The sequence below is a fragment of the Antechinus flavipes genome, chromosome 2 (assembly GCF_016432865.1).
Source record: "Antechinus flavipes isolate AdamAnt ecotype Samford, QLD, Australia chromosome 2, AdamAnt_v2, whole genome shotgun sequence".
NCBI lineage: Eukaryota > Metazoa > Chordata > Mammalia > Dasyuromorphia > Dasyuridae > Antechinus > Antechinus flavipes.
The window spans coordinates 620,593,597-620,615,055 of record NC_067399.1 but is presented as its reverse complement, the minus strand read 5'-3'; the positions used below and the strand labels follow the sequence as shown (position 1 = coordinate 620,615,055).

Sequence of the window (21,459 nt, the reverse complement as noted above, 5' to 3'; positions counted from 1 at the left end):
ATGGCTTGACCAGAGTCATATAATGAGTTAACAAAATGCTAACAAAGAAATTTTATTGAGAGAGAAAGTCCAGAGAAATTGTACATTTCGGGCCAGGCTTTGCCACTCTGATGGGAAAAGGGAACACTTGATACAGAAGTAGACAACTTTTATGCTGTTAATTTGTCACAATTCCCCCTGCCAAAGAATGGATTGGTTAATTCCCCTTAGGGTTACATTATTTCTTACAGGCTACTCCTAAACTCCCCCTCCCTCATTATACATCCCATGTTCAATTAATGAGGTTCTAATTCTATTCAGGGTGTTTCAGCTCATATACCCAAGGCTTTCCTGGTTCTTGAATCTGGTCAGTTTAAACCAGTTTCTAACCTAGACATTTTCATCAAAGACTTGAAGTCAAATGAGCCTTCTCTCCTCAGTGGCCAGGGATTCTTATTATCTTCTATTACCTTGAGGCTTACAACATTCTGTAATAGTTTAGCTTTTCAGTACTGGAATTGAATTTTAACCGTTCAATGGAAACTTAACCCTACTTTGTATCTCACAGCAGGATGTGTTGAGTCAAATCTTACTGAATCCAAGTCTGATGCCCTAACCATTACCCATATTGCCTTTCATCAGTGAAGCCTTACAACAACCTTCTAAGGTGGATGGTCCTAATATTATCGTCCCTCTTTTCCAAACTGAGGTGACTCCCCTAAGGTACTTTGTGTAAGGAATGATGCTAGACGCTGATTCTGTATAAAGCAATAAGACTCTACCTCTTCAAGAGCTTACATTTCAAAGTATGTTAAACACCCATTAAAAGAATGGTCAAATATAGGGCTTAATATTAGCTTCTTTGTTTAAACATAATTTATTTTTCTTTCCTGCTCTCCTCCCTTCCCCTATTGCCCTCTAAAAGATTTGAAGTGGAACCATACAGAGGAAAGCAAACATCAAATACAGATGAGAGGAAAAACTAAGATTTTCATTCCTTTCATCCCAACCTAATGTTCTGGGAAAGTGGGACAAGCATTGAGGAGAATCTTGCATGAGATTACTCCAGATATATGCAAAATGGTGGAAGCGGGGATAGCAAATGTGTGAGTGGGGGAGGGTCAGTTAAGGATACTAACTTGACTGGATGAAAACTAAACTGACTGAAGAGTGAAAAGGAAGTAGAGAGATATGAAAGAATAGTGAAAAGAGCTGGGGTGGTTTAGCTCAGAAGGAGAAGATCTCAAAGGGACATGATTATTTTACCTTGAAAATATCATGATGTCAAAGAGAGACTAGACTCATTTTGTATAGCTCCCAAAAGATGTTAGGTCTGATATGGAGAAATTACAGGAAGGCAGCTCACTTATGATCTACCAGCTGGAGTTAGCTGGAAATAGAATAGGCTGCATCATGGGGTAATGACCTCCCCATCGCTGGAACTGTTCCAGCAGAAGGAGAATATCCAACAGGATTCTTATAATGGGAATTTTTGCATTGAGTGAGAGGTTGGACCAAATGACCTCAAGTCTCTTCCAGCCCTGAGATCCTCTTAAAATTAGTGCCAAATACATTCCTTTTCTGTTCTTTGCATATGGAGATATTCACATTTACTAAAGTTCATTAGATTTTTTAAATCCGAAAAATAAAAGATTTTATGAAAAAATTACTTTGGCAAACATCCTTTCAATCCCACTGAGATAACTATGGCGCCCAAAACAAGACGGAAGGTCCATAGTAGATGAGGCTGAATAAAGAGTAAGAAAGAACATCCCCATGCAATGAGTTTGATTTTTCTTTCTCAGGAGCAAACCCTACAAGTTTGAAGCCAGATGTTTTTTTCCTCTGTGTTCACTCAGAATGAGTTTTAGAGTTGGAGTATCATGCTGTACTCCAGAACCCCATTATAACATGGCTTGCAACTATATTGTTTTGGATATTCTTTAGGCCAATACTAAAAGACAGCACTATGTCCAGGGAAAATCCATGAATTGGGAGACAGAGGAACTGGGGGGGGAGGGGCATCTAACCTTATCTCTGTACTAGCTAGCTATGGGATCTGGGGCATGTCATTTTCCTTTTTCAGCCTTGCTTCCTCATCTGTAAAATGAGGGAATTAAATTAGATGACTCATCAAGACACTAAAAAATTTGATTCCTTTAATCACACTCAATAACCCTCTATAGTTTGGGTATCAATCTTATTATTCCATTGAAATTTCTCTCTCCAAAGTCACCAGCAATATTTTAACTACCAAATCTAATAGGCTGTTCTTTATCCTCATTGTTCTTAACTGAGAAAGGGAGAGAAGAAGAGACAAAGAGCGATAATAATTCACTTTTATATAGCCTTTCTAGATATATAAAAGCTTTTCCTTAATTCAACCCTATGAGGGAGGTAGTACAAGTATTACGATTTTCATTTTGTAATGAAGCAGAAAAAGTTTGCCAAGAGTCACACAGCTGGTTATAATAATAGCTGACATTTATATAGTGCTTGAAAGTTTAAAAATAATAACAAACAGCATTTATGTAGCACTTTAGTGTTTCCAAAGTACTTTACATATATTGCCTCACTTGATCCTCATAATAACTTTGTATGGAAAATGCTCTTTCTGCCCCTATTTTACAGATCAGAAAACTGAGGGCCTGTTCTTTGTCATCTACTGAGGGAAGAATGTAGCCTCAGAGTATGGGTTTGAAAGCTGGATTGCCTTAGGTTCCCTGGCTAATGCTAGATTTCTTCACCCAATAAGACAATATCTCAAAATGTGTTCACTTTGGATCCATTTCTGCACAGCAACATTTATTAAGCTTCTACTAAGGCATTAAGTGACTTGCTTGGAATCATATAGTTTGTAAATGAGGCAGGATTTGATTCTTAGATCAGTGCTCTACTCACATTGCCCTTTTGCATACAGGATCTCATTTTGTTCTTCACCTGGGAGGTACCTATTGGAGCTGGATTCAAACTCGGGTCCCCTGACTCTCTGAGAGGTAGTGGTAAGCATAGAGCACCACAGACTCTCCATGAGTGCCATTAACTACTTGCCTCATGAGTCCGGGGCCACACAAGTAGAACCACACCATTTAATTCCCTCATAAACTTTTCTACTGAACCCCATACCTCCTCGACAAGTCCACTAGCACTTCCAGATTATGGCCTCCTCCTGATGGTTAAGACTAAACTTTGAGGATAGACCCTGAGCTTGAATTGATAGCAGCAGCTCATGGGGGAGGATGCCTCACAGGACCCACTTCTTGGATCATCAGTGAAATGTCATCATTTTTTCCCTAAATATCTGGATTGCTGTCTTCCCCTCCCCCAAATTTGATGCAGTGCCAAGTAAGGCCCTGGGCATGAATCACAAGCCAACAAAGTATATACCACATGAAGGAGGGCAAACACATAAACAGAAAAGCCGACAGTGGTTAGAATCTAGCAGAGTAAGTGTTTCTACCACCAAGTGATTGCCTTGGCTGCTGTACACAACAAAGACTTGCAAAAGGGCAGGATTCTCTCTTCCATACCCACGAGCCAATTGCAAGAAGTCCAATTCTAGCTCCAATTTTTCTAAAACAATGACATGAGTCTTCCTCAGGAGTTTTCCCTACGATGAAACCACCAGGAAAACCCAAAGCATTTAAAACCTGTCATTTTGTATGCAATGGAAAATCCACTAGTGCATAAGATTTTGAGCAGAGATGGTCAGGGTCCTGTTCTTTGTCATCTACTGAGGGAAGAATGTAGCCTCAGAGTATAGGTTTGAAAGCTGGATTGCTTTAGGTTCCCTGGCTAATGCTAGATTTCTTCACCCAATAAGACAATGTCTCAAGATGTGTTCACTTTGGATCCATTTCTGCACAGCAACATTTATTAAGCTTCTACTAAGCTCAGGACATAACAACATTTGTTATGCATGAGGAAGACAAAGAGGAGGCTAGGAGACCTAATGGGTACAGCACCGGACCTGGAGTCAAGAAGACCTGAATTCAAATCCATCCTGAGACAAGTGTCAGCTATGTGGCCCTGGGCAAGCCACTTAACTGCTCTTAAAATTTAGTTTCTTAATCTGTAAAATGGAGATAAATAATAGCACCCACCTCTCAGATTGGCTAAAAGTATTAAATGAGATAATATTTGTAAAAGTGCTTTTTAACTCTTAAATTACTACATAAATGCTATTGTTTTTGTTCAGTTATTTCATACTCTGGAGTCAGAATTGTTTCAGATACTTGAGTAGTTTGCTATTTTTTTTCTCTAGCTCATTTGAAAGATGAGGGAACTGAGGCAAATAGGAATAAGTGGTTTGCTGGGGTCATATAGCTAGTAAGTGTCTGAGGAAGATGAGTCTTCCTAATTCCAGACCCAGTATTCTATCCACTGTACTATGTAGCTGCCCATAAAAATGCTATTATTATTATTACAAAGATTTTTGGGGAAAAGTGTAGAGGGTCACAGTCAGTGGGGAAACTCTGGGTGAGATATAAAACCCTTCAACCCAGAGGGAATCTGATGACAATGTTTGGTTCGGCTCCCCAACTCCCCTAAGGGCTCTCGGCTTTCCTGAGAAGTCAGGGGCAGTGACAACCTGTATTGTGATTGAAGCAGAATGATAGCAGGTGGAAGCAGGAAGAAGGTGACAAACTATGTACAATAGCAAGTTGTTCATGTGGTCCCACGTGCCCCGTGTATACTTTGTGCATGCCCAGTGTTTTTGTTACATAAGGATATGAGGGTATAAAAAAGAGGAAAGTCCTTGGAATAAATGGACTCCATTTTTCCACCATCCTCAGGAGTCCCTCCTCATCTCTTCTCCACTAGGAAGGTATATTTTAATCACCCTGGCGTGGGGGCTCTAGAAAGCAGGACATAACAGAAAAGAAATGAATGGACCATATCCTCAAGAATCTTAAATATTCTTTGGAAGATTATAGCATATAGGAAAGTAAGATCATTTAATAAGGAGAACACTCACAACTGAGAGGGATCAGAGAAGGCACCTGAACAGAGTCTTATTGGAAGAACAGGATTCTCAGAGGCAGAGGGGAGAAAGAGATACATTTTGGTTAAAAGGGATAATCTATATAAAGATAAGAAAATAGGAGGTAAACACCAAGTTCAGGGAACAGTCAGTCAGTTTGGCTGTGATGTAGAATAAGCAAAGAGGTCATGTGATATAAGAATGGAAAAGTAGGTTGATGATAGTTTGTGGGTATCCTTCAATGCCCTGCTGAGAAATTTCTATCTTCTCCTACAGACAATGAGGGAGTCACTAAAGAAAAGAGCTACAGTTAGATGAATACTTTATAAAGATTATTTTTGCCAGTTGGGTGAAGGATGGATTGAAGAAGGAGTCCTGGATCTGGAAGGCAGTATAGAATAGAAAGAATACTGACTGGAGTCAAGAGTTTATGGTTTCTGATTCCATTTATGATTTACTATTTGCCTGAAAATCACAATTCATTAGGACTCAGTCTCCTCATTTGGAAAATGAAAGGGTTGGACAAGGTAGCCTGAAGTTCCTTCTAATTAGATAGTTCTTGGTCACATATTACTGCAATCCAAAAAGAAGTGATGGAGGTTACATGAGTGGAGGAGAAGCAGGTGAATCCAAAAGATATGGAGAAAGACTCAATAGAACATGGCAGCCAATGAGATATGAAGGAGGAGAGGTCAGGGAGAGGGAAATGTCAAAGATGACTGAAGTTGTGAATCTGGATGCCTGGGAAGATGGTAGCTCAGAAGGAATTACCTGCAGGACTGGTACAGTTAACAGAGGAAGATAATCACTTCTATTTGTTATGTATTGAATTTGAGCCTGATGGCTACAAGATGAATAGGGAAAGACCTGAGTTCAGAAGAGATATAAATTTGGGAATTGTTCACATAGCGGTGAAAATTAAATCTATGGGAAAATGAGTAGAGTGAAGATCAATGACTGAACAAAGAAGACGGGGACAAATAAGTAGGGAGTTGGAGATGGAAAAAGGGAGATGAAAAAGGACTCAGAAGAAAGAGTAAGAAGAGAAACAGTCAGGAGCAATACCATAAAAACCAAGATTCAATTCCATTCAGTTGAATTAAAAAAAAATTAAGTAATGTGTGAGACATTGTGTTGCATATTGGGGATACAAAAAGGAGAAAGTCCCTGATATCAAGGAGCTTATACTCTTCAAAGAGGATGTAGCATACAGGAAAACTTAGGAGGGAGAGAGCAGTAACTAATCCTGTTGGGGTGGTGACAGGCTTCAAGGAAGACTTCCTTTGGGAGGTGACATCTGAATTGAGCCTTGAGGCAGAAGTAAAAAAGGAGTTCATTCCAGCCATGACCAATGGCTTCTGTAAAGGAACAGAAATAAAAGATGTAATATCTAATCTAAGCAATAGATAATATATCATTTTGTTTGGAATTCAGAATTTATGAAGTGAAAACTTCATATACATATAAAATAAGATTTCAAAAGGATAGAGCTATGTTGTATGAATGAGTGAATGATAAATCATTTAGTAAGTACAATGTACTTACTATGTAAGAGCTATATTGTATGAATGAGTGAATGATATAAACCATTTAGTAAGTACATTGTATTTACTTTGTAAGTACAATGTACTTACAATGTACCAGGCACAGTAAGTAGGCTAAGTGCTGGAAATGCAAGTTTAAGCAAGACATCTAATGCAGAAAGACAAACTCAAGAGGAGCTGGGTAAGGTGGGGGTTGGGGTGGAGAAGGATACAAGTATGTATACCAGCATGGTATGGAAGTGCTTGGTAAATGAATATAGGAAATGCCTTGTTCTAGGCAAGATAAAGTGAAAGCTCAGAGGTCACAGGGGCAGAGAGCCTGTTTCCCATGGGAATTGAATGAGAATGATGGCTAGAATACCAGCATCATTGTTTAGAAATGAACAAGAAAGATAAAGTATTTCTGTCTTTATACTATAGACAATAGGTAATTACTGACTATCTGAGAATGTAGGACTGAAGTTTAATTAGAGAGATAGGGACATTTTGATCGGGGAATAATCTTCTGTCTAATTAGTATCTACTGCCCTCTGAATCACTGATCATCAAGATTCTCATTTGCTCTGAATAGAACATGAGCACACCTGGATTCTGCCTTGGCAAGTGGCCCTTGCTACCACCACTGAGGGGAACAGTGCTTTTAGAGAAGGGGTAGACATCCTTTGCCAACATCATCAACAACAACTACAGAAAAGCTGCTACCTTTCCAGCAGCCAAAATGGAAATAAAGGATATGATTATAATCTATGAAAATGGAACAGCCTCTTCTTTCAGAGGTATTCCAAAAGAAAGAGTGGGATGGGGATGACATACATGATAGAAATCAACAAGAGATGCTTGCTTACTTTTCTAAAAAAGTTTTTTTGACTGTTTCTTTTTGAGGCAGTAAAGATGGGGACAAATGGACTGGAACCCATTTCACAGATAATTCTAGTTGGGAGATGGATATGTGGGGAGATGAAATGATGGATGGAAGTTCCCATCTTTTAGAGGAATCCTCAAGGTCCAAAGCAGGTATTCCCATATACTCACAGAAAGAATATTGGGTTTGGGAATCAGGAAGATTGGATTCAAATCTAAAATGTGAAATTTCCAAGTCGTGTGGTCATAGGCAAGTAACTTAATCTGCCTAAAGTTCTGGCAATGATCTCAAAAGCGATAAGTGAGCCAGTTTCCCTACTAATGAAAGCACAAATCCTGGATGGGTGTTTATATGTTTAGATAAGAGTTGAAGATGCAGATGGACAGGGGACTGAACAACTAACCAACCAACCAGAAACCAAGGAAAACAATTATATGAGAGAAGCATGGTGTTCAAGAAGTAAAAAAGGAATAGGGTTTTGGCTGAGCAGAAGAGTGTTTCCCAACCTTTAGGGAAAGGGAGGCAAACACAATCCCTATAGGAAGATCCCTACTATGTCACAAACTGAAAATGATGGGAAATATCCCTAATGATTTCTTTGACACCAAATCAAAGGTAGAGCTAGCAGGATTCCTAGCCACTATCTAGTTAAAGCATAATTGAGCAAATCCCTTCTTGAACACACTTTATAAGTGGTCAAACAGCCTTGTCTGAAGACCTCTTTCTTCTTTCTCCGCACCTAATACTATTTTATTATTTTCAATTACATGTAAAGATAGTTTTCAACATTTATTTTTGTAAGCTTTTAAGTTCCAAAATTTTCTCCTTTTCTCCCCATGACAGCAAGCAATCTAACGTAGGGTTATATATGTACAATCATGTTAAACATATTTCCATATTAAACATGGTGTGGAAAAATCAGAACAAATGGGAAAAACCATGAGGAAAAAAGTGAGAACTTTTGCTGTGACTGAATTTCTGGATGTGGAATGAAGACTTCTTTCTCAAGGAAACCCATTCCACTTTTTGCTATTGTTGCTGTTGTTCAGTTGTGTCTCTCTCTCTCCATGACTGTATAGAGTTTTCTTGGTAAAGATACTAGAGTGGTTTGTCATTTCCTTCTCCAGTCCATTTTGCAGAAGAGGAACCTGAGGTAAATAGAGTTAAGTGACCTGACCAAAGCTGAATTGCCAGTAAGTGAACTAAGGTCTTCTTGGCTCCAGCCCCAGCATTCTATCTACCAAACTATCTAGTTGCCTCTTTTAAATAGGTTAATAATATTCAGACAATTTTTCTTAATGTCAATTCTGAGCTTATTTCTCTGTAACTTCTCAGTGCTCCTATTTCTCCCTTCTTGGGTCAAGTAAAATAAGCCTAATCCCTCTTCTGTTACATGATAGCTCTTCATGGACCTGAAGCGGCCATCGTATTTCTCATGTAAGGCTTCTCTTTCTCCAATAAAACCTTTTCAGCTGAACACAGAATAGTAAGATTCTCAGACCTTTCAACTTATTGAACAACTTTCTTGGGACACCTTCTAGCTGATCAGAATGTGACATTCAGAAGTTCAGATGTGGTCTAAGCCAGCTAAAGTACAGGGGAACTATCCCAACACCCAAAATTAGATCAACATCCTTGTTGCAGTTTAGAAAAGAAGAAATAGAAATGTGGTAAAGCACTCTTTGTGGGTCAGGGCCCTCAATTCTAAGAGCAATCCTGCAGAATTAACATACCAGTGGTTTGGGGTCATTCCTCCATTCTAAAGCATAAAGAGGGAGTAGGAACAAAACTTACGAGGGAAAAGGATAGTATACCTATACCTTCTTCATTATTCTTTGCTTTGACTTTAGAACCCAGAGGAAGAATGTGGCAAAGGTTATGACGTAAAGAAATGAAGAAAAAAAATACTAGGGAAGAAAAGACAGGGAAATGAGTTTTGTTGCTTTTGTAAGTTCAGAGACTAAGTCAAGATCGTAGGAAAAACTGCAAAGAGGCAGTTTCATGACATGAAAAATGCTGGCTTTGGAGCCAGAGGATGGGGTTCAAATTCTAGCTCTGCCACATGCTACCAGTGTGATGTGGATATGTAAGTTCACCTTTCTTGACCTCAATTTTTTCATCTGTAAAATGAGGGAGGGAGGGAGGGCAGTGGACTGGATGTCTTCATCTGGCTCTAAATCTTTGATCTTTACGAGTCTAGGGCTCTAGTCTTTGAGGTATGCTATTGCCCAACTAGGCCATCCTTTACCACATTTTTTAATTTGAGACCTCAGATGCATCTTTATTATTGTTATTCAGGGATTAGTCAGTATATGGGCTTTTAAAACATTTTTGGGAAATGGACCATATTGAAGTAATAGGCAACTAAATTCAGTGCAGAGCTTACTCTGACAAAAGGATAACAGGAAAGGAGATGACAAACAGCTAAAGGATTTTAAACTATATTTGCCATGTTATTAAACAAAAGGTTCCTCATTTAACTCTTTGGTTTTCTTTTCCAGAAAGAGAGGAGATAATTCATTTACACAAGTTATTCTGTATCATTTGCCTTCAAAAATTTTGAAATGATGATTAAAAAAATAAGGAATATAATATCACCACTATAATGTTGAGGAAATTGGATTCAAGATGAAAGGATAAGGGTTCAAATTTTGTCTTCATCACTCAAGACCTGGGTGATGATGATCAAGCTGATAATTATCTTTGTGACTCAGTTTCCTCATCTGCAAAATGAGGAGGTTGGATTTTTTCTATTCCAGCTCTAAATCTATAATACTAAGATTTTGTACTTCCAAAAACTTTGTAATTTCCTGTATCACTTTTTAATAGACAGGAAAAATGAGTCAAAGAAAGAGGGAGTATCCAGGAAAGTCAGTGGAGGTCATGGATAAGTTCAGCCATTCATAAGGCCAGTATGTGTCCGCCAAAGAGCACTATTCACTTAGTTTACTGTGCTTGTACACTTATAACCCAAAACTCTCGCTACAATGGACCCTTCCATTGGTTTCCAGGATCATAATACATGTAGCATAATTGGGTCAACTGTTACTGTATGAGAGAAATTCTAATAGGAATCACAGGGTCCATTTATGGAAGGTCAGACAATTTTAAGATTAGAAGCATCTCTAATCCTATGATTAGAGATCCCTATTTTCTTCCAATCTTCACTGGCAAACATGGATGATCATAGTTATTTCACTTCTCTTAAGGTTTAAACTATGGAGTTAAAAGTTAATAAAAGCTGGCAGCATGATGTAGTAGGTAGAGTCCTGAAGTTGGATTCAGGAAGATTTCAGTTCAGATCCCACCTCTAACACTTCCTTCCTGTGTAATCTTGGACAAAATGCCAGGCATCTCTGAACACCAATTCCCTCAATTACAAAAAAGAAGACGTTGATATAGATGACTTTTGAGTTCCTTTCCATGATCTCATTTAGCATTTGAGATCTGCAAAGCATTCTATATACATTATCTTAACTGAGCTTTATACATACACTATGAGGTAGTATGAAAATTATTATGCCCATTTTGCAGATGAATAAGCAGAGGCCCATCTTGTTCACAGCTCTTCCTGACTCCAAATTCAGCACTCTAACCACCAGACTAGGCTATCTTTTTACCTCTATCTCTATTATCTTCTTTCTTTGAGAAATGGGAGCAATGAGAAGAAAGGAAAATCCAGTGTTATTATTACATGATACACAAAACATAAAAATTCCTTAAGTTCTAAACCAACTTTTTACTAACTAATTGACATTTTCTGGTTATAGTTTTGAAAATTCTTACATTTTCTATTTGGTACAGCAGAAAGAGCACTGATTCTAGATTCAGGCTACGGCTTCAAATACTGCTTCTGATGCTCCTCTCCTACATGATTTTTGGGTAAGTGACAACTTCCCTGGGCTACAGTTTACTCATCTATTTAATGGACTTAATGAATTCTGAGGTCCCTTTCAACTTTACATCTATGATCCTACAAATATTTTCTCCTTTTCCTATGACTTATTGGAATTCAGACAGTTGGACTGTTTTGTCAAGGAAGATAGTATTCTCTTTGTACTTCTCTGTAGGTGACATCATTTTAAGATTAGATTTCAGGTTTAAGGCACTCTTGAGAGTTAGTGTAGGCTTTAACCTTCTCTAGAGGTCTTTCATTGGGGGCTTTATTCTAAGAACCCTTTGTATTTCTTTAACCTAGTAGACTTTAGTAAAGTAGGACTCTCCAGAGCTTCTGTAACTTATCCAAAGTAGAATCAAAAGGAGTTCAGAAAGACACATAAGATTGGGGCCCATCCATTGGAATGGCCCCAGCAAAACCATGAAATGGCCACACTTTTAAAGGTAAACCCTGAAGAATCTTAGTCTTATAGAAATCTTATATCTTCTAGTTCTTCCCTCCCGCCACAAGACTCTATTTTTATTTATATTTGTTTATTTTATGCATGCTTACACGAAGACACAGTTCCCTGGGTAAAACATAAACTTCTCAAAATTAGGGATTATTTTCTTTTTTATCTTTGAATCTATCGCACCAGAGCATGACACATAGTGAGAGCTCAATACATGCCTGGGTTGACTAATGAAGAAAGCACTGTTTTAGGGAGAAAGCAGATTTGGTCCCTTCCATCTTTTCCTGTGTAACCATGGGCAAGGATTTAACTTCTGTAAAATAGAAATACACCTGAAGATTATATCTTCCAAGGTCAGTGTGAGGGTTGCAGGACATAGTGTACATAAAGTACTTTGTAAAACTTTCAAATGCTGTGATAGGAATGTCAGCTCTTATTATTAATATCTCAATAGCCTCCAGATTCTTTACTCTTGAGGCATTCCAAAAATATTTCCATGGCAACAAAGGCTTGCTTGTTTTCATGCCCCGGTCACTCCTGGCCCTTCCTTGCCCAAGTAATCTTGCTTTCCCCCAAAAAGTGGTATTGAGTCAGAGAGCATCCATTAATATCTAGGTGCCTAAGGGAGGATGTCATCTAAGCCCATCAAGTCACTTCCTAAGGGCCTATTTCCCCTCAAAGTTGATTGGGGCAGCCTTCAGTAGTAGAGGGCTCTTCAACCCCTCATCTTCTACTTTTTAGCCATCCCACCCCAGCCCGCCTTTTCCTCCACCCCTGCTGAGTTTATCAGATTGTTGCCAGCCCTTTTGGAATGCTGGGAAAGATGTTTCCTTTTGGATGTATTACTTTCAGGTCTTTTACACCCACAAGTGTGGACTCAGCACTAAAGGTAACTGTAAAATTATAGCTCCTCAGTCATGTTATTTTCCTGGGGCAATAGATTTTGAGTTAGCTGTTGACAAGCCCATTCTTGCAGATTCTCTGCCAGCTCCTCACTGAATGCCCTAGAAGGCAGAAAAAGAGCTAGGATGCCCGAAACAAGACCCTGTCATTGTTGACAGAATTTTCTTTCATTGATGGCAGGCCACTGTCAAATGAAATTTCTTTGATACACTTTGTGTGTGTGTGTCTTTTCTTGGCAATTTATCTGAATGTCAAATATGGAGCAAAGATAATAAAATCTTGATTTTTCTTCCCACTGGAGGGTCTCTAGATCAAGCCATGTGTTCAGATAGTAGAGAAATCACAGAATCACACTATTTCTGTAAAGAAGCCCCATTACACTATAGACACAAGTGGTCACCCAGACTATGAACACTTCTAAAAAGAAGAAAAGCAACCCATTTCACTTTTGGTTAGTTCTAATTGCTAGGGAGTTTTTCCTTATAAGAAGTAACTCTTCACTTCCCCTTGAATATCGTCTGGTGTGTCTGAAGTTGTCCACACATCCCAGTGAATATATCAGCTAAAGTCCACTGGGAAAAGGAGTGAGAGTCTAACGTTAAATATTCAACCAGTGAACATGATGATCTCATACACACCCTACAGGAAGTAGAGGTACAAGCCAGAGGCTGCTTCCAGAGGATACGACAGTAGCTTGATCTCTGACTGCATCTCCATGCCCTTTCTAGCTTCATTTCCTTTTTGTGGATGGCTAAATGTAAAGGTGGCATAGGGAAATTTCCAAATCAACATAGTATAGCAGAAAGAGTATTGCATTTGGAATCAAGAAAATCCAAGTTCAAATTAAAACTCTGCCATTTCCTCATCTGTTAAATAAGAGATCTGAAATCAGAAGATTTCCAAATTCCCTTACTTTTCACTCTTCATATAAACTCATCCTGGTTAAATGAGCAGCCATTTAGATAAAACCATTCTCCCTTTTAGGAGAAGTCATGAATTACATGGAATGGAGAGTGTGGGTATGAACAAAAATGGTGTTGGACACGGATCTTTCCTGACAAAGGGAAACAGAATGATGTAATATGGCATTGGGGCGAAGAAATATGTTGCCAGAATCCTTCTGGCACAGAGATCCTCCCTGAAGCAAAAGACATAACATGAGAGGTTTTTTTCCTTGTTAAATTGTGTCTGGATCTCTGTGACCCCATTTGGAGTTTTCTTGGCAAAGATAGTGGTTTGCCATTTCCTTCTCCAGCTCATTTTATAGATAAGGAAACTGAGGCAAATAGGGTTAAATAATTTGGTTAAAGTCATATAAAATAAATGCCTGAGGACAGATTTGAAATCAGAAAGCTGGGTCTTGCTGATCCTAAGCCTGGCATTCTATCTACTGTGCAATCCAGGTTTCTTGATTCTACAAAAATTCTTATCTCCTTTTCCATCTTTAGTATTACAAAATTACTTGAGGTTCTCCATCCTTAACGGAATTGGTTTGGAGATAAACGGAACAATAATTATAAATGAAGCTAAGCATCCCAAAAAACACGTGCAGTGTATTCAGAAAATGATTCTCTTAAGCCTACCACAGTGGGTGGATTGAACATTTCAGGTCTCCAAGCTGCTGGCTCTACTTTGCCAATAGTTTTTTTGTTGAATAAGTCACTTTGGGAACAGTTTCCCCACCAATAATAAGCTAGAGTCAAAGGGACCAAGTATCTAGAAAAAGGCAACAAAAGTGCTGAAGCATCTTGAGTCTATATCATAGGAAAACCTGTTGGAGGAATTAAAAACATTTAGCTGGAGAATGGAAGACTCAAGAGGACATGACAACTGTCCCTCACCATTTGAAGGGCTTTCATGTGAAGGTGAGATTGGACTTGCTCTATTTTATCCCAGAAGGAGAACCAGGAGCCTTAAGTGAAAGTTGCAAAGAGGTAAATTTTGGCTTAGCATCAGGAAAAACTTCCTGATAATTAAAGCAATCCCAAAAAGCTTTCCTCTTTAGGTATGAGTTACTTCAAAAGGTGATAGGCTCCCCTTCTTTGAAGGACTTCATTCTGGGCATGTTGTGTTGGGTTCCTTTGGAGTATTTGCTAGCTTGTATAACCACTGTGGTCCTTCCCACTCCCACATTCCATGATTCTGTAATACAGTCTCACCTGGTGAAAAAAAAATTAAATGATGTTGGAAGACCGAATTCCAGCCCTTACAGCTATCTGACCTCAGGCAAACCACTGTAAACTCTCTAAACTTCTGTTTTCTCATCTGCAAAGTGGGCATGACAGTATCTTCCCTGTCTACTACAAGGTGAGGATCTAGTGTTTAGTACAATGCCAGCAATAGTAGATGCTTACTAAATTTGACCGATTCATTGAAAAAGAATGCATATGAAACTATTCTCAAAATTATAAAGAATTAGACAAATGTAAGTATTATAGATACTATTATGATGAAATTAATAGTAATTAATCATTACTAGTAGATACATTTTCCCAGACTTACAGAGAACATATGGTAGCTAGTCTACCATTCTACTAAGTCGTGAAAGAGCTTTTCTTTTCTTTATTCTTCAGCACCAGAACAGGGAAGCTTTATTCTTCCATTCTAGAGTTACTCTCCTCTTGTATTATGCTATCTTATATTGTGAAGTTCCTGTTCCATAAAGAACAAATCTAATCTGATCTTAAACTTTTTTTCCTTTCTTCCTTCTATCTTCTGACTTTTTCTGATAAAAAGAAGAGAGAAATTAATGATGAAGTCTTTAGGAGTTTCTACCCTAATGAGCCAGAATCCCTGACCACCTTTTAAAGTACAGGTTGAATATTCACACATTCCCCATTCCTGCCTGACTCACTGGTTAAGATGAAATTAGAATCCTTTTTGCTCCTTATGTCCACTTCTAGATTCTCTTTCTACTACCACCAATCAGCAACTTCTCCTGTTTTAAGGTACAAAATATTCATATTTATCATCCAATATAGAATCTGGCCTTTATCTGTCAATCCTCAGGGTATTCTCCTTTTCTCTGTGAGGTGAGTGCCTAGATCTCATTTCTTTTTGAGCTTCCTATGGGAGTCCTCCTCCAACCCTCTCAGCTGAAGACTTTGGATCATACTTATTGAAGTAACTGAACCAATTATTTGTTTCTCTCAAACCCAGACCTATTCCTAACTTTTCCATTACAGCTGAGGGCACCACCACCACCTTCCCAGGCATCTATGATCACAACCTTAAAATCCCTGGATCCCCACTTGCATTCACTCCACATAGCCAATGTTACAAGTTCTTATTATGTCTGGCTTCACAACACCTCCTGTATCCATCTCCTCTCTACTCCCTACTCATACAGCTGTCATCCACTGCAGGTCTTTATTGCTTGACACCTCTCTGAACCCAGTCTTGTTCCACATTAATCCATTGCCAAAGTCCTAAAAGGCGGGTCTGACTATATTAACCCTTTCTCTCAACTTCAATAAACTCCAGGGCCTCCCTATTGCCTCCAGGAAAAAAAACCATAAAATCCTTTGTTTGTAATTTGAAACGCTACACAAATTTATTCCTTCTTACCTTTCCAGCTTTCTTACACTTTCCACCCTTCCTCAAACTGCAGTCCAATTCCATTAGCCACTTATAGGCCTACCTGTAGTTCTTCATACACGACTCCATCTTGCTACTCCATTGCTTTTCCCTGGCTATTTCCCATGCCTAGAATGCTGTCTTGCAGCTTCCTTCAAGACTTGATTCAAATCTCATTTTCTACAAGAGACCAATGGTGTTTTTCCTTTCTTTGCATTCCTGTACTTGGCACAGAGTCTGGCACAAATCAAATACTTAATAAATGTTTACTGATTGACTAACTGAAGACAGAATCTAATGGAGAGGTCTTCAAGGGCTAACACTAAAAATCAGTAGAATATACCTTACACAACTCATGTTTTTCCATATCTGCATCTCAATGACTTAAATAATTTTTGCAAAGCATATCAAAAAGTGAAATATGGCCCCCAAAATTAAAAGAATTATCCCAAGCCACTTTTTTTTTTTCAGAATATTGACAATAGCAAAGTACAGTAAACAGAGGCATGAAGGCCTGGGTTCAGATTCTCTCTCTGACATGTAAAGGCTGGGTGGCCACAGGGAAACCACTCAATTTTTCTGTTCCCTGAGTCTGTACTCTAAGACTATATATTACAGAAAAGTCGTCATCTTCACTGTAGCAGGAATTCCCTACACAGATGAAATCACAAGTAGGACAAAATAATAATAATAGTTATTACTGCTATAATAAACAAGATTAAAACACCTACAAGAAAATTTGGCTATGATTTTTTTTTTAATCATGTAAATTTCAACACATGAACACAAAATAAAAGTTCAACAGCTTATGGAGAGCTAAAAAGACAGGTTTCAAGGACTTAACTGTATAAACACTTTTTAGTACAGGTTATAGATGTAGTAGGACAAATTGATAAAAATAAGTAGAACAGTTAGTGCATTCTAGGCAATGTTTAAAAAATGTGTCCCTATCATTCTAGAATTTTAGGAAGGTGGGAGGAGGGGAATCTAGATTACCAGACACTGGGGAAATTAAACATGTATTATAACACATAAAAATTTGTCTTTTTAAACCTATATACCATAGAGAGCATAATTTTCTGGTTTTAACTATATTTGCAATTTTTAAAAAGAATCATTATTTTTAAAAGGTTCTGTGGTTGCATTCTATCTTCTGTATATTGTGCCCTGGGCAGTGCCCCATCTTGCCAAACCTTAGTCCCAGCTCTAGTAAAAGACATAAAGAAAACTTCACTGTGCTGGGTTGTTTGTTTTTTTTTTTTTTCCTAAAAATTGAAAAAAAAAAGAATTATCCAGTTCAGAGGGTTTATAACTGGAAGCAACAAGTGAACAGATTCTGCTTTAAGGGCTCTTTCTGTTTTCTGCAAACAAAGAAGTTTCAGTAGCTGAATATCTTGGTGCCTGTTTGGTTAGATTAATGGTACCAGTTTTTCCTCTGGAAGCCTTTGTAACTACTGGCCTTTTTTTGGCCCAACATCTGGTCTAGCCCCACCCCCTGGAGACAGCCTTTCACCCCATTTACCCCCTCAACACAGCAGCTCAAAGCAGCTGCTGGGCCAAAGATGCCTTCGGCTCTGCCTGACCAAACACCCCGCACAGACAAAAGTTAGGTGCCCACAGAAGGGCCTTGCGCCGGGGGAGGGGGTGGGGGAGTGGGAGATTGGGGGCGCCTCCCATCTCGGGAGACTTGGGAAACGCTGGGCCTCAATTCCTATAGTCTCTATTTCCCAACTTAACTGCAGTTTAACTCCTATCCCAGAGCCTTAGACATGGCTGGCCTTTAAGGCCTGGGTTAATCTTTGAAAAAACTTAGTGGTGCCGTCGAGTCACATCAGACACATCGGAACTAATTCTGCTTTTTCTTGACCCCATGTGCTTGGATGTCAATGGGTCTGTGTCCATGTATCTTAGCCTACAAACATTCGTTTATGTTTCTGTCAGAGACAGAGACAGAGAAAGACAGAGAGAGACAGAGACGGAGATACAGTCACAGAAACAGAGATAGAGAGACAGAGACAGACAGAGACAGAGACACACACAGAGAGAGAGAGAAAGAGAGAGAGAGAGACAGACACAGAGAGAGACAGAGACAGAGGGACAGAGAGAGACACACAGAGAGAGACAGAGACAGAGAGACAGAGAGCGCGCTTCATTTGCTGGGCTGTGTCCGTCCTAGTGCTTAGGCTCCCGGGTGCATGGGGAGGGGGATGGTCAGGCTCCTTTCCTCCCTCAGCGTCGCGGTCTGTACAGGCTCTGGCGTGTTCCCTCCGAAGCAATGCACGCCTAGCTTATCCTGTGCCTTTCACAGGGCTCTTTGTGTCTATGGGGAGTCAGGAAGGGGGCTACCCTGGCGATCAGTCCCAGGAGCTGCACTAAGCCGCAGCTCCTGCCTCCTTCCCCTGTGGAAGTCCAAGCCGGGGCTGGAACTGGTACTTACTTGTCCAAGATGAAATAGAGATCGAAGGCGCCGTGGCAGGAGCGCTGTTCCTCCTTCTCCTCCTCCGCTTGGGCGCAGCCACAACTCCAAGTGAGGAACAGCAGCAGCAAGAAGAAGGGAGCTGATCCCGGTACTTTAGCCCCATGACTCGCCATTTTCTTTGCTTTTCCTCCCCCCGTTCCCCCCGCCCGCCCCCTTCCAGTAACTTTGTGGAGGTAGGCTGGCTGGCTCCGGGCTCCCGCAAACAGACCTCGAGGGGAAACAAAGTTGCAATGGTCCGGCGGCGAGCGCGGAGCCAGCCCACGCCGTTGCGGTCCCTAGTCTTTCTTCTGCTCTGCCGCGGGGATGTACGACTTTGGCGGCTTCACCTCAACCCGCCCTCACCCCCTTACCCCCTCCCATCTCCTCCTCCCCTCCTCCATCCCTGCCTCTCCAAAGGAGGCTGGCTTTGGTGATAGGAGGCCAGCCCTGGCTGGCTTCCTCCTCCCTGCCGTCCAATGCGCGCGGGGATGGATGGCTTGGAAGAGGGGGGATCCGGAGCTCCGCTTTTCCTGTTCCGGGAGGAGAACAAGGGGCTCAGGAGACTCGGGGAGAGCGGCAATCACCGCTAGCCAAGCGCCCCCACCCTCAATTTCCAGAATATTGCCAGCCTGCCCTCCCCTTATCATCTTGAAGACAGTCGGAGAGATGCTGTATGTGCTGAAGGGAAAGTTTAAGAATTAAACAGGGCTCGCCTGGAGGGCAAGGAAAGTTCTCTCTGATTGCGCCTTTGCAAAACACTGGCTTCCTCTGTGTGCTGGGGGGAGCTTGTGGATAGTTGGGCTCCATAAAATCTCCTGCCAGAACAGCATCTGCTGGCCAAATGAGTTTCTTGTACTACACTTTCCGCCTTATGCCTGTTAATTCTGTTTGTTTCGAAGCAATAAAAGAAACAACAGTCGTACATGAAGTTCAAAGCCTGCAGATATCAGAGGGAGTTGGGGTGTAGAGCCCCAAATTTCCAAAAGGTCTTCTCATTAGTTTCGGAGGATACTTTGAGGATCACCAGCTCTCCGACTTCCGCTGGGCATTTCCCCATCTCTGCGGCACAACTAATGGCCCATTAGTGGGTGTACACTCTGTATCAGATGTGATGCTTGTTTGTAAAGATCCAGTAATGACTAGATGATGATCATAATGATGGAGCTAATGGTGATATAAAGACACCTGGTTTGGGAATCTGAGCTCCTGGATTCTAATGTCAACTCTGCTTTTTGCCATTTACTACCTTTGTGACCCATGCCACTTTCCTCTTTTAAGTAACGATTGCTCATCTGTGCAATGAGGTGTATTATATACATAATAATGTATAAAGGTGACTAAGTCATCTTTAAAGTTCCTAGCAGCTTTGAACTCTATGGTTCAATAATGAAGAAAAGAACTACACTGTCTAATTTAGGGAATAGGGTAAAGGGGAAGAGAAATGATCTATTTTGTATATGTATGTGTTGTGTAAACTGCTCCCCAATGTAACCACACATTTCCTAAGACGATATCCTGGAGTGATATTCTGGAAGATAAATAAATAATATAATAACCAAAGTATTGCTTCCTAGGCTCCTTGGCATCTCCTTGAAAGAATGAAGAGGCAGCTTCATGGATTTCCACATTTAGACTTTGTATAGATTCCTGCCTAAAGAGGAAGAAGATGAGCAAGAAAAGAATTCCTTTTAATAAACAGATAAACACCAACATTTGGCTAAGTATGGAAACCATTCACAAGAATAACAAAACACGACAAACCCTGTCCCATGATCCTAGTTATGATTCACAACAGCAGTAATCACAGCTAATGCTCAGTGAAGGCCAGATAATTGTGACACAGTTTGTGCTTGGAATGGAACCACTGAATATATCACAGGATACTAGAGAGATAAAGAACAGAGGTCACCTCTAGACACATTAGGAATCTGACATTAGAAATTAACTTGTGGTAATAGAAGAAGGACTAGACTGAGGGTCTCAGGACCTCAAGCCTGATCCAGATTCTTCACTGACCTTGGGCAAGTTATTCAATTAACTCCCCCTGGCCTTGGATTAACTTTTTTGTTAAGTGAGGTAGGTCAACTGCGTGACCTCTAAATTATAGATTTTTTAACTTCTTTATCAACATCTTCTCCTCCACTTCTTTTTTGTTCCTTCTCCTTTTATTATGGCGAATTATGACCTCTACCACATGAATATCATTTTTCTTTTCTTTGACTTGTAAATTGTTTCTATTTTTAGACAGACATCTTTAATATGGGAACCTTCCCTTTTCTTGGCCTTCACTTTTCTCTGGCCCAAATCTATTGCACAGTCCCATTATGCCAAATGGGCTTCTTGCTTTGGGAGACAGGCATTTTATTAGGAGCATCTAATGACTCTGGATTTCCTTTGAGGGACTTAAGTGGCAAATCAGTAAGACTCAGAAACCAGACACTTACCAACTGTATTATCCTTACATTTAAATCATTTAACTTCTGGCTGTTTCAGTTTCTTCATCTATAAAATAGGAATAAAAATAGCACCAACTTCCCACGGCGGTTGTGGAGATTAAATGAAATTTTGTTAAGGCCTTTGCAAAACTTAAAAAATGCTAAATAAGCGCTAGCTATTATTATTGTCAAGGAACTTTCTCAATATCTATCTATATAATCTATATATCTATATTGTGGCTTCTGTGTATTAATTTATAGAAAAGTATCTATTGCTTAGAACTCTTCCAAAATGAAAAGAAATTTTATTTCCTAGAGATGTGTTCCTTGCTCTGAGTAGACCACTGATAAGAACATGAATGAAAAAGC

General features: G+C 39.8%; 1 protein-coding gene across 1 annotated transcript in view; it reads right to left on the bottom strand.

Moving 5' to 3' along the window:
* ANTXRL (ANTXR like) overlaps positions 1–19,112 on the bottom strand; it is an 89,510-nt gene extending 70,398 nt beyond the window's left edge. Inside the window, exon 1 of the mRNA XM_051981911.1 lies at positions 18,635–19,112. Within this exon, the coding sequence (XP_051837871.1) occupies positions 18,635–18,789 (155 nt within the window). The 5' untranslated portion in view covers positions 18,790–19,112. The remainder of the gene's footprint in view (positions 1–18,634) is intronic.
* Between the last annotated feature and the right edge of the window lie 2,347 nt (positions 19,113–21,459).